This window comes from Sceloporus occidentalis, unplaced genomic scaffold (assembly GCF_023333645.1).
Source record: "Sceloporus occidentalis isolate IW3139 unplaced genomic scaffold, rSceOcc1.0.p SCAF_2, whole genome shotgun sequence".
NCBI lineage: Eukaryota > Metazoa > Chordata > Lepidosauria > Squamata > Phrynosomatidae > Sceloporus > Sceloporus occidentalis.
The window spans coordinates 123,661,166-123,674,300 of NW_028316982.1; the positions used below are offsets into that span (position 1 = coordinate 123,661,166).

The window sequence follows — 13,135 nt, forward strand, 5'->3', positions numbered from 1 at the left end:
GCCAAAATGGCGCTTCTTCCTGGGCTCTGCAAGAGGTGCCGCAAGGCACGAGGCATGCACTCACGGCGCCACTTCCGGTGCACGACATCCGGACGCTGTGCGTCCGCGACGTCAAAATGGCGGCGCCCATCTGTATAGGGCGCCTCCATTTGGATGCATTCATTATGTGCGAGGGGCAAGGCGTGTCAGGAAGCACCGCCCCTCGCGCATAATGACGGCGCCTCAAGGGGCCTGTCTGTAACGCGCCACTGACTGTGTTATTATTTTGTTCAAAGCTTTCCATGTTACTGTATGCTCATTTTGCAGTAGGTAACTTCCACGTTTCTGTATCTCCAAACCATCCGTGCATGGATTTTTATTGAAATCGTAATTACTTTCTGTTTAGTTTCAGTGTGCAGGTTTCTTGTCAGAGCTGTTGTTCTAGGGCATATGTATTATTTTGATTATTTATTACATGTGTATGCTGCTTTGCTCCCAGAAGCTAAGTATACACTGTCTTGTAATTTGTCTCTTTAGACCAGTGATTCCCAACTCTGATCTTCGAGGTGTTTTGGACTTCAGCTCCCAGAATCGCTGAACATTGGCCAAGTTAGCTGAGGCTTCTGGGAGCTGAAGTCCAAAATACCTGGAGGACAAGAGTTTGGGAATCACTGCTTTTAGACAAAAGAAGGTCATAGAGCATCTTAATAATAAGACAACCAAGTTTCAGCTTGTTTCTTTCATGTGCCATTCCTGGAATGCAGCTGATAAGTGAGTCAGAGGGAGAACTGTTGGCAGGATTTTGAGAGGCTGCTATAATTCACTTTGTGTTCTTGCCTGTGGTAGGTTGGACAGCATATTCCAAAAGCTGCTTTTTGTGTCCTGCTTAAAGACAATGAGGTGCTGCAACAACTCGCCTTGCAGAACTGTTCTGGTTGGCTAACTGACAAGGAGCTGCTTCCTGTTATTGGCCAAAACCACCACTTGCAACGGATTGTCTTAAATGGCTGCACACAGCTGGGTCGGCATGCTCTGGTGGCCATTTCTCTGAGCTGCCCCAATTTACACCAGCTCTCTCTGGCCCATTGTGAGTGGGTGGACAGTCTCTCTTTGCGGAGCCTGGCTGACCACTGCAAGGAGCTTGAATCCTTGGATCTTACAGCCTGCCGACAGCTGAAAGATGAAGCCATTTGCTATCTTGCACAGAGGTGCCATGGACTGAAATCCCTCTCATTGGCTGTCAATGCAAATGTTGGTGATGCAGCAGTAGAGGAGGTTGCAAAAGCCTGTCCTGAACTGGAGCACCTGGATCTTACAGGCTGCCTACGGGTCAAGAACAACTCCATTAGGTAATGTGTAGGCTGGGAGTAAAACAATTGCATGCACATACTACATTTATATCCTATCTTTCCTCAGGAATCTCAAAGTGGCAGTTATGGTTTTATCCTCACAAGACCTCTGTGAAATAGGTCAGGAAAATGTGACTAGCACAGGATCTTCCTGGTTAAGTGGAGATTTGTAAGCCATCTTGAGTCCTTATACTGGGAAGAAGGTGGGATAATAATAATAATAATAATAATAATAATAATAATAATAATAATAATAGGACACTTCACCTCTCTGACTTTCAGTGGATGGTATAATCAATACCAGCTGGGGCAGGGAATGTATAGCTCTCCTGAAGTTGCTGAACTACAACTCCAGGGAGGCCTTGTCAGCCTAGCCAGTGGTGAAGGATAGTATGAGTTGCAGTTCAACAAGATTGGAAGGATACATATTACCATTTCCCTATCTAAGGGGTGAAACAGACGGCCCCTTTGCAGCAGGTTCCCGGCAGCTTGGGGGTGTGCTGTTTAGACGACGCACACCCCAAGATGGCAGGAAGCCGCCGTGAAGCCACCTGCCCACCCACACAGTGGGTAGCTTTGCAGCATGCCAGTGGTGTATCGTTTATACGCTGCAGGAGCGCTGCAAAGCTGTGGTGGTGGCAGAAAAGCAGAAAAGGTACTGCCCTTAGGGCGGGAAAGTGAAACGAACAGATATAAGATGGAGGACACCTGGCTGAATGAAACTATGTGTGAAAGGGATCTGGGAGTCCAAGTAGACAGCAAATTGAACAGGAGTCAATAGTGTGATGCGGCAGCTAACAAGGCCAATGTGATTTTAGGCTGCATCAATAGAAGTATAGTGCCTAGATCAAAAGAAGTAATAGTGCCACTCTATTCTGCTCTATTCAGATCCCACTTGGAATATTGTGTCCAGTTCTGGGCACCACAATTTAAAAAGGGTGTTGAGAAACTGGAGTGTGTCCAAAGGAGGGTGACCAAAATGGTGAAGGGTCTGGAAACTATGTCCTATGAGAAACGATTTAGGGAACTGGGGATGTTTAGCCTGGAGAAGAGAAGGTTAAGGGGTGATATGATAGCCCTGTTTAAATACTTGAAGGGATGTCATATTGAGGAGGGAGTAAGCTTGTTTTCTGCTGCTCCAGAGACTAGGACCCGAAGTAATGGATACAAGCTACAGGAAAAGAGATTCCACCTCAACATTAGGAGGAACTTCCTGACAGTAAGGGCTGTTCGACAGTGGAACAAACTCCCTCGGAGTGTGGTGGAGTCTCCTTCCTTAGAGGTCTTTAAACAGAGGCTAGATGGCCATCTGTCAAGGATGCTTTGATTGAGAGTTCCTGCATGGCAGGGGGGTTGGACTGGATGGTCCTTGCAGTCTCTTCCAACTCTATGATTCTATGAAAGCCGGCTTTTTGCTGTCTCAAAAAGGAGCTGCTTTCTGATGCTTCTTTTTGGGCTGGTAAAAAGCTGGACCGGAGCCACAGTGTGTGGTTAATGCAGCCCCAATCTGATGATCAAAGGGGTGGCATTAAGCTGCCCCTTCAGAACCATCTATTTTGGCCCTAAGTCCTCCTCTACTCTGGTAATGGGGCTTTGCCAAAATGTTTCTACTGTTGCATTCATGCGGATGCCAAAATATACCAAGTGAGATTCTGAGCTGAAAATAGCTGGCAAACTACCATGCAGTGTTCTGATTACAGACGATTAAGCAAAATTCAAATTTTGTGGAAAGGGTTGGTGAAGAAATGGATAGAAATTGAAAGGAAGAGTCGGCAAGAGAAGGATTTGAAAGTGGCTATGGGGAAGAGACAGAAGCAACATGCAGTTTTATTAACTTACCAATCCTTTGGTATTACTTTGGCTATTTCTGCAGTTTTTCAGAACACCCATTCCACTTTTCAAATATTCCACTATAATTTAACTGTTAAGTTAATATTGCTTTTCTCCATTATGGAGAAACTATATTGGAAGTATAGTTATGGTTTAGACACACAAAGGAGCAAATGCACATTAAGAAGAAGGATTGGTGGTTTTGTGAATAGGCAGGCTGTTCTACTTGCAGTATCACTGCTGTTTTGTATAGTGAGATGGAAGTTTCAGAAATCCTGCAAAAGAAGGTAGGAAGTTGGGATTGGAACAATTCACAAAGAATGGAAGGGAAGGGGGGGAAAAGTCCTGCAAGAATTCCCCAGCTGATACGGGGGACTGATTTGTTCGTTTAGCCTTCAAGCAGTATGTTTCTTACAAAGTGTCATGTCCCTTAGACTTGAAAAGCTGTTCGTCATCTCTGTTTTTTCTTGGCTTCTTCACCTATTTTCTGTGTTACTCACCTCCTGATTCATACTTTGAGAAGATTGGTAAGATTGGCACTGTTAGTATGGAGATTCATTTAGTGTAACTTAATTATCTGAGTGGTGTGTAAGCACCAATAAACACATTAAAGAGGAATTCAAAGAAGAATTTAAGCCACTCAGTAGCCCACAGCAAAGAATTTCTCCACCACTTGGAGATAAAATTGCTTGGATTCATACTGACTTGGATGCTAAAGTTGCTACAGGTCCAGTGGATATAATTGTGGCCCTGCTTGTCCAGTGATTTTCAGTTTGTGCAGCCTGAAGATGTGGACAGCTCCTTGGAAATGTGAGAGCCACCACATGTGTACTACACCCTTTCCACTCTTGGTTTATTAAATAAGCCAAAGGGCAACTGGCTGAGTGGATAAGGGGAGTGATTAATGCTTCTTTACAGGGCAGGGTCTCAGAATGCTTAAGGGAGGCTGTTATAAAATCTCTCCTGAAAAATACTTCCCTAGGATTTTTTCCCCTAGGATAAAAATCCTTCTCTATGATAAAATCCTTATGCTGCTGTATTGAAATATCCAGAAAAGCCATCAGCGCAAAATAGCTTTGAGCCTTCATTCTGCTTAGGTCCCACTTTCTTCTCTGTATACCTGTATTTTCTAGAGATTGGATCAACAGCCATCTTTTTTCTTTTTCTTTTTCTTTTTTTTTTGATATAATGAAAATCAAAGCAAAAAGATTCTGAATTCTTTGTGTAGACATTTATTCTACTTTGGAAAGTAAAATTTACCTAATTCTGTTATTGAGCATTTCTTGTCTGTATTTTTATCTCATGATTTCACATTCATTTCCACCTCAGACCTTAAACAAACTGAAATGTTTTTCTGCCACACTTGCCTACCTCAGTTAATGTGCTGTATATACGAAGCTGCTTGTAACAGATAAAATGCTGGCCCATGTAACAGCATCTCCAGGCCTTTCAAGGCCTTCCTCAATCCTGCTGTCTGAGTAGCCTCTAAATGGAGATGCTGGGGACTAATTTAGGATCTCTCAGATGTAATTCTTTCCCAATTCTCCCAGAATAATATGGTGCTTTCGTAGAAGAAACTGTTGAAAGGATAGTTGGTTCCTGACCATTTTTAATGTTTTGCATCTTTTCTTTTGGTAGGACCTTGGCAGAATACTGTCCCAAGCTACGGGCTTTGAAGGTGAAGCATTGTCATGATGTGGTGGAATCCAGCCTAAGCATCTTGCGCAGTCGTGGTGTGGAACTAGATGTGGAACCTCCACTGCAGCGTGCCCTAGTTCTCTTGCAGGATGTTGTGGGCTTTGCCCCATTTATTAATCTTCAGATATAATGGGAGGGTAATTCAGTGATTCCTGAAGACTGTTTGTATCTAGAGCTGTCAGAACTGGTAGCAGGTTTATTTCATTGGGCTACAAAAATTTCTTCTGTGGGTTGGAAAAACAAACTTAGTTGCATTAAAATGGACAGAATGACTACTGGCCACGTGAAGATGCATCCTAGTTAACTGCTATACAAGATATATGATTAAGGATATTCTAGAGATGGATTTGAACTTGCTTCTGTGAAGTTGCAGCAAACCATGCTTGCATTGGTGCTGAAGCAGTTTTACCCAATTTTGTATTGGTCACCACAGACAGATACAAATCACTTTGGGGAAAACTTCAGGAATGTAATATGAGGCACAGCTCACTAGGCTGTTAGCAGGCAACATTTATTTGAATTGTCTGTTTTGAATTGAGAGCTGAAGTTTGTCTACTGAATCTTCCTACAAAGTTGAAAAAATATTTTTCTTTACCCCTGCAATTGCCTTTTTTGTATATAAGGGCTGCAGAGTAGATGTTTGCACTTACTAGAGTCCTGAAACGTTGCACACTTCAATGTCATGCTTTTAATGGTACAGGAGACATACTCCTGTGTTGGTGTGTGTGTTTTGTGTCATATGTTCCCTTTCTCACTGAAGTAGGTGAGTAGGTAGTCTGTGGGTGAACTGATGGAACTAGATATATTCAAATTTCAGGAAACAGGTTATTCTAAATTTCTAAAAGGAAGCACAATAATATGTATTAGCTTCACTTTCTAATAGATGAACATGATTACATTATGCACACACCTTAAAACTGCATACTTATTATGAAACAGCATAAGCAGCCTCTTGTTAGGAAGTGGACAGAAACTCCCCCAAAGTGGTAGTGGCAGCATCATCTACCATGATAATCAGTGTAGGCTCTGCCTCTGTATTCAAGAGTTGATGTTTAAAGGATGGTTCTGGCTTGAAAACTCCCATGTGACAGATAGGTAAGCAGAAGATGTCCTAACTCTTGGCCCATAATTAGTGGAGGGAATAAAATAGATCCCCTGAAAAGATGTGTGGAATGGACTTAACTAGCTGTCAGTGGCACTTAGACTTTGCATCTAGCTGGAGTTCGATGTGTTTACACTTCACCTTTTTTCTTGATATCCTTGTATTCTATTTTGTTCTCACTACCTGATTATCAGTAGCAAATCAGCATTTTTGGAGCCTAGCTGAGGAGAAAGCTGGGCTTCATTACAGTTTGGTGGGCTTTAGTTCCCTTATAGCACTTCACAGATTCAGTAGTTAAAATGTGGTCATTGCAGTAATTCCCATGCATGATACAAAAATTAACTAACTAAATTGGAGTGGAGGAAGTGTGTTGTCCATAGTCTATATACAGCTCCCACCCCCATCCACCCTTTGTAGCCTTATTGTTCTCCTTAGCCAAGCTTTTGGTAGTGGGTGCAAAATTACCCCAAATAGGTTAATACTCACTCCTGGGATAGCCTCGCAGTACATTACAGAGAGTGCTTTCCCTTAAGTCCTTAGATTGTGATTTGAGCATAACTGTGGTTCACCAGGAAGGCAAATTTTGTGGGTTTTGCTCACCCTGAATTAAAAACTCCTGAGAACCCAAATCATGCAGTGTGGTCTGGTGTTGCATCTCTGCACTGGAAGCTAGGAAGACTGAAATACTTGTCCTCTGCCAGCATATAGGTAATTCTGCTGTAGTAGTGATAATTCCTGGAATCATAGAGTTGGAAGGAGACAAAAGGACCATTTTGTCCAACCCCCTGTCATGCAGCAATACACAACTGAAGAACTTCTTATAGTTGGTCATCCAACCTATTTCAAGACCTCCAAAGGAGGAGAGTCCACCATCTTTCAAGACAGTCCATTCCATGGTCAAAAAACCATTACAGTCAAGAAGTCAAATATGTAACTGCTTCTTCATTACCCATCCCTCCCTTTGGAAATGCTGTAGTTTGAAGTATAGATTACACAACACCAAATCTCTAAAGAGGAACCTGGTCTTTACTATGAACTGAAAAGGCAGTTGCAGATGGGTTGCTTTTACGGAACACCAGTGAGTCCCTGTAAGCCATTGCTATGTATGGAAAGTTGTAATATGGCATTGACTGATCTGGTGTGTTGAAATATTCTAAGATTTGCAAAAGTCAAACCCCAGTGTAATTGGCCATTTGAAATTTTACTGGAAGTGAATTTTGTCTTATCGTAGAAGGCTTCTAATTTATGTCAATAGTAGCTCAGTGCTAGAATTGTGAGCTAGTAGTTGATGTAACTTATGTAACTGCCCAGTAAATTTTCTGTAGTAGCATTTGTCCACTTAGCTGGAAAGATTTCTGCAGGTTGCATCCTAGTGTAACTACTGGAGAAATGAAATTCTCGTTCCAACCAGAGTAGACCCATTTAAATCAACAAAACATACATTAGTGTTGATAACTCATTGGATCTGCTCTAGTTGGGCTGAAATTGGATTTAGCCCAGTGACATGGAGGACTGTGGCTAGATCCGTTTTACTCTACTTCCACAATCTTTTTGCCCGAGTTTGAGCTGCTTACCTCCTTACTGGGTGTTGGCTTGTGTGTTTTGATTCTCTTAATTATGTCCCTGAAACACAAGCAGTGCATCACAAAAGTGCCCTCAGATACTTATGTCAATTTCTTCTAGTTTTAGTAAGAAAACATTCTCCTTTGTCCTAAATACTATCTTTAGGCGATAAACCCAAATGTCAACATACAGCATATTGTGGGAAGGCACCAGCAGAACTTTAACTTGGATTCACTTCATAACCAGTCTATCTTAGGAAGTGCCTGCATGCTCAGTGTTAAGAGGTTAAGTCTTGCTTGAAGGTCATGTGTTGCTTATTTTAAAAATCTTCCTTCCAGTAAAATGTCTCTGGGTAAACAGCTTTATTGTGGGTGTAGTCCATGAAAGCCTAGACCATGATAATTCTTTTAAAGTACTGTATGTTAATGGGAGTAGTTACTTCTGAAAGACAAGGGGTCCACTTAGTTCATTTGCACTATTTGACTTCAGTGTACTGAACACAATTCCTTTTGTTTAATACAGTAGACAATTCCTTTATCAGGAAGGGAGCAGAAGGAAAATAAATTTAACTGTACTGATGGTCGAATGTGAATGTTTTGAAAAAAATGGAATCAGTTGTAAAATTTAAATTAGCTTTCGATAAACCAAAACCTGAAACTGGCAGATGTACTTCACTTCTTTAAATCTATATCAAGAAATACCAGAAATCAAATAAATAGAATTTTGTCCTTCATATTTGTGATAACATTAGTGAAGCCTAGAGATCTGAGAGTTTTGTGTTGAAGGATCATCTGAAGCCCAAAAGAGCTTGGCTGCTTTGTACATGTGATACTCATAAAAGTTACTGTACCACACTGACACTGAAGGTTTTTAATTGAACCAAGTATGTGTATTGTGACCCTTTTGTTAGGGCTAGCATATGGTTGTCATGTTTAAATGGGAGTATTGTGGTGGTCCCATTTGCAGTTAATGCACACAGCCTTTATGTTAAAATGCCTCCAAGCCTATTAATTATTCCTTTCTTCTTTATTCTTAAATCAAAGGTGGGAAGTCTTTCACCTACACTTCCCAAAAGTCCTACCCTACAAGGTAACTGTTACATGGATTTGTAATTGGTTTACTGGCTGAAGCCAAAGGGTGCTCAACAATGGCGCCTTTTCATCCTGGAGAGAAGTGACCAGTGGGGTCCCACAGGGCTCTGTCCTAGGCCCAGTGCTATTCAACATCTTTATCAATGACTTGGAGGACAGAATTGGGGGCATACTCATCAAATTTGCAGATGACACCAAATTAGGAGGAATAGCTAATACCCCAGAGGACAGGATCAAAATTCAAAATGACCTTAATAGATTAGAAAGCTGAACCAAATATAACAAAAAGAGCATAATAATAATAATAATAATAATAATAATAATAATAATAATAATAATAGAAATGCATAGATAAAGGATGGGGGACACCTCACTTAAGGAGACTACAAGTGAAAGGGATCTAGGAATCCTAGTAGACCACAAGTTGAACATAAATATACAGTGTGATGTGGAAGTGAAAAGGCCAATGCGATTCCTGGCTGCATCAGTAGAATCAGTGTCTAGATCAAAGGAAATAATAGTGGCACTCTATTCTGCTTTGGTCAGGCCTCACCTGGAATACTCTGTCCAATTCTGGGCACCAAAATTCAGAAAGGATTGAGAAGCTCGAGTGTGTCCAGAGAAGGACAACCAAAATGGTGAAGGGTCTGGAAACCATGGACTTATGAGGAGAGATTTAAGGAACTGGGAATGTTTAGCCTGGAGAAGAGAAGATTAAGAGGTGATATGATAGCCTTGTTTAAATATTTGAAGGGATGTCATATTCAGGATGGAGCAAGCTTGTTTTCTGCAGATCCAGAGAATAGGACTCAGAACAATTGATGCAAGCTACAGGAAAAGAGATTTCACCTCAACATTAGGGGGAACCTCCTGACAGTAAGAGCTGTTAGACAGTGGAATACACTCCCTTAGAGTGTAGTAGATTCTCTTTCCTTGGAAGTCTTTAAACAGAGGCTGGATGGCCATTTGTTGGGGATGCTTTGATTGAGAGTTCCTGCATGGCAGAATGGGATTGGACTGGATATCCCTTGTGGTCTCTTCCAACCCTATGATTCTTCAAATTCAGCTTTTAAAGTAGTATCAGTCAAAAGTTCCATTAACTTCTCTTCTTCCTTGATTCATCATCTGGCACCTTAAAGTATTATTCTTCAAAAGGATTTGCAAACTGTTTTTTCTCTTTCCAGGTTTTGAAAAGTACTTCTCCAAAGATTTTAGCCCTTTCACGTGTTCTGGTATATTTGCTCATTTCCTGGAATGGCTGTACCCTATTCTCAGATAGGAAATTGTATAAAGTTTTAAATACCCTTTTCAATGCATGACTTCCAAAAATCAAATTTTTAAATCATATATTCAATTTTGTCTGAAACTCTGAAGATCATTATCAAACTATTCTGAACTGCCACATGTAAACTGTTTACTTAGAATCATAGAATCATAGAGTCAAGGGTCATCCAGTCCAACGCCCTGCTTACAGAAAACTTATACAGTGGAACCTTGGAACCTCCGTTCCGGATCCCGCTGCGTATGGCGATTTCCGCCTATGCTTGAGCCCCATTGTGAACAATGGGGCTCGTGTACGGTGGCGCGGAGGTGCGCGGGGCGCAACGGGCGCGCACGCCCATTCAACTGAATGGGACGCGCCGCCCCTTCCGCCCCGTGCGCGCGCCGCGGCTTGAGCACATATGCTCAAGGCCGTGTATGGCGCGCCCGCCTATGGCGAGGTTCCACTGTAGATACGTATGCAAGAGGTTGAAGCCAATCACATTCATGTAATTTGGAAGCAAATTAGAAAGGATGGAATTAAAGAACAAACTTTGACCTCATGTCCAAGTTTGAACAGCTGGGTAAGAAGACAACCAGTGATGTACTTTTGGGTCAGCTTACTTGGATTCAAAATGGACTTAAGTTGCTGTAACGACTTGACTTGGGACTCTATCGCATGGCCACTCCAAAGCTTCCAACTTCCAAAAATGGCTACCAAAGTGGTTTATAGGACCTGGGCAGCAATTTGGCAGCAATTTCTGTGTGATAGGACCTGACTGCCTCCCAAATTAGCAGTGAATTCGGGAAAGGTAAGCCAAGGTTTTAACCCCATGCAATAGGGTCTTTGGACTTGACTCAGCAATAAATGATGCACTGATACAACTTGTGACTTGCAGATTTTTAATTATCAACTTGCTGGCCTTGGTTCAGTAACATAACATATTCATCCTTACTTCACTTCTAGCCCACCTTGTTTTGCCTCAGCATCCTCCTCCTCCCCACACATGTAAAGCTCCACAACCTCCCCCCTCCACCATTGTTGGGCCTAAGTAAATGTCACTCCCCCCCAACACCATACACCACCCTCCTCCAAGTCTCTCTTCGCTGTCTCAAATCGTTTCAGTGATTCTATACAGTGAGAGAGAGTTATAGTTGGCTCCCAGTGGTACAGACCTGAGACTTGACTTCAAAGTCAAAGATTTGAGTACTTCACTGGATACAGCCACCTTACTTCTGGTAGAATGAAGAGTCTTCATCTTGTCACACCATGCTTTCAAAATCTTTGACTTTGTGGACTTTGACTTTTTAAACTAGTTTAACAGCTTCAGGAGGAGCAACTTGTAATTCACACCTGGGAGGTACTTAGCATTTGCCTGTGGATGCAGCAGTGTCTCCAGGTTGTATTGGGGGCTATCTTATAATAATGAATAATAAAATTTTTATTTATATCCCGCTTTTTGTTAAAGTGGCGTACAACATTAAAATGATACAGCAATATATGCAACCTCCCCCCCCTTAAAAAAGGATTAAATAGTTCTAACAATTAAAATTACAAACAATAAAATCTAAAAACAATAATACAACAATACAGCGACGGTGAGCAGAATCATTACACGTATATGTACTATATATGGGGGGATCTTTACGTGGATCTTTATGTGGCCGGGTGCTATTCTGGGAAGGCCTCCCGGAAGAGATCCATCTTGACAGCTTTCTTAAAGCTATCAAGGTTGGTAATTTGACGGATCTCGCCCAGCAGGCCATTCCATAAGGTGGGAGCGACTGTGGAGAAAATCTTCTGTGAGGTCGCAGTCAATCTTTACGGACTGCAACAGGTTCCTCCCAGAGGATCTGAGTGCACAGAACAAATTGTATGGAAGAAGGCGATTCCTTAACTAGGTTGGGCCCAAGCCACGAAGGGCTTTAAAGGTAATGACCAACACCTTGTAATGTGCCTGGAAACTAATGGGCAGCCAGTGGAGTGACTTCAGTATTGATGTAATATGATCACTCCAGGTTGTTCCTGTAATCACCTTCACAGAATCATGGAGTTTGAAGATGCCACAAGGGTCCTCCAGTGCAACTCCCTGCCATGCAGGAACTCACAATCAAAGCACTCCCGACAGATGGTCATCCAACCTCTGCTTAGAAACCTTCAAAGAAGAAGACTCCATCACACTCTGAGGGAATGTGTTCCACTGTTGAACAGGTCTTACTGTCAGGAAGATCTGCCAATTGTTGAGTTGGACTCACTTTTCCTGTAGTTTGGCATGACATGACCATGAAAACAAGTAAACATTCAACTTAGACTTGCACCCAGCAGTACGTAGCCCTCAACAATTAAACTAATTAATGTCTTTTTCTTTGAAATAATAGTCAGTAGCATTAAATATATCTTCACCTTTTATGCACTGTGACAGAGAATGACAAAGCAAAAGGTTTTCTTCAACTTCATTGCCTTTCAACTACTTTGCAACAACAAGTAAACCAGTGGAATAAGCTTACATCTGCTTTTGTCAATTTGATTTGCAAAGAATATACTCTTTTTAATTCTGTTACTGTTCTATTAATAATTCTATGCTTTCTATTACTGTTCTATTACTATGTAATCCTATTACTGTCATCTCAACATAATCAGACGTATCTTGAATTCTTCAAGATACTGTATTGTTTGAAAGAGGGATAGTGTTTATTTTCCTCACATGGTCTTCTCTAAGCATACACAGAACGGAGAAAATAAATTCTCATTTATAGGATGATCCTTTCCACATCTAGCAATACAATAGTTAATGCAAATGGGAATTTTCAAACACATTTTCATTATCTTTGTTCTTATCTGAAGACAAGAATGATGTTATATTCTGATGTCTAGTGAAAAAAGCTGTATTCCTTGTTTGTATAGCTGGTATGTTTAGTTTGTAAATGTAGTAAGAGTAAAGAAAGTTTCATGCTACCATTGGATTATGCTTTCACAAACACTACACATTGGGGCTGAGGATGGTCTTCATGTCCTGGGGATGTTTAGCTTGGAAAATAGATGGTTAAGAGGTGATATGATAGCCCTGTTTAAATATTTGAAGGGATGTCATATTGAGGAGGGAGCAAGCTTGTTTTCTGCTGCTGAACAGGAACACTGGATGAAAGCTACAGGAAAAGAGATTCCAGCTCAACATTAGGAGGAACCTCCTGAAAGTAAGGGCTGTTGAACAGTGGAACACACTCCTTCGAAGAGTAGTGAAGTCACCTTCCTTAGAGGTCTT

The 13,135-nt window shown here is 41.5% G+C and overlaps 1 protein-coding gene across 1 annotated transcript in view; it reads left to right on the top strand.

Annotated features, from left to right (window-relative positions):
• The window catches only part of FBXL15 (F-box and leucine rich repeat protein 15), a 16,415-nt gene extending 4,347 nt beyond the window's left edge, over positions 1-12,068 (top strand). Inside the window, exons 3-4 of the mRNA XM_089510851.1 lie at positions 826-1,328; positions 4,797-12,068. Of these exons, the coding sequence (XP_089366977.1) occupies positions 826-1,328; positions 4,797-4,986 (693 nt within the window). The 3' untranslated portion in view covers positions 4,987-12,068. The remainder of the gene's footprint in view (positions 1-825; positions 1,329-4,796) is intronic.
• The last annotated feature ends 1,067 nt before the right edge of the window (positions 12,069-13,135 follow it).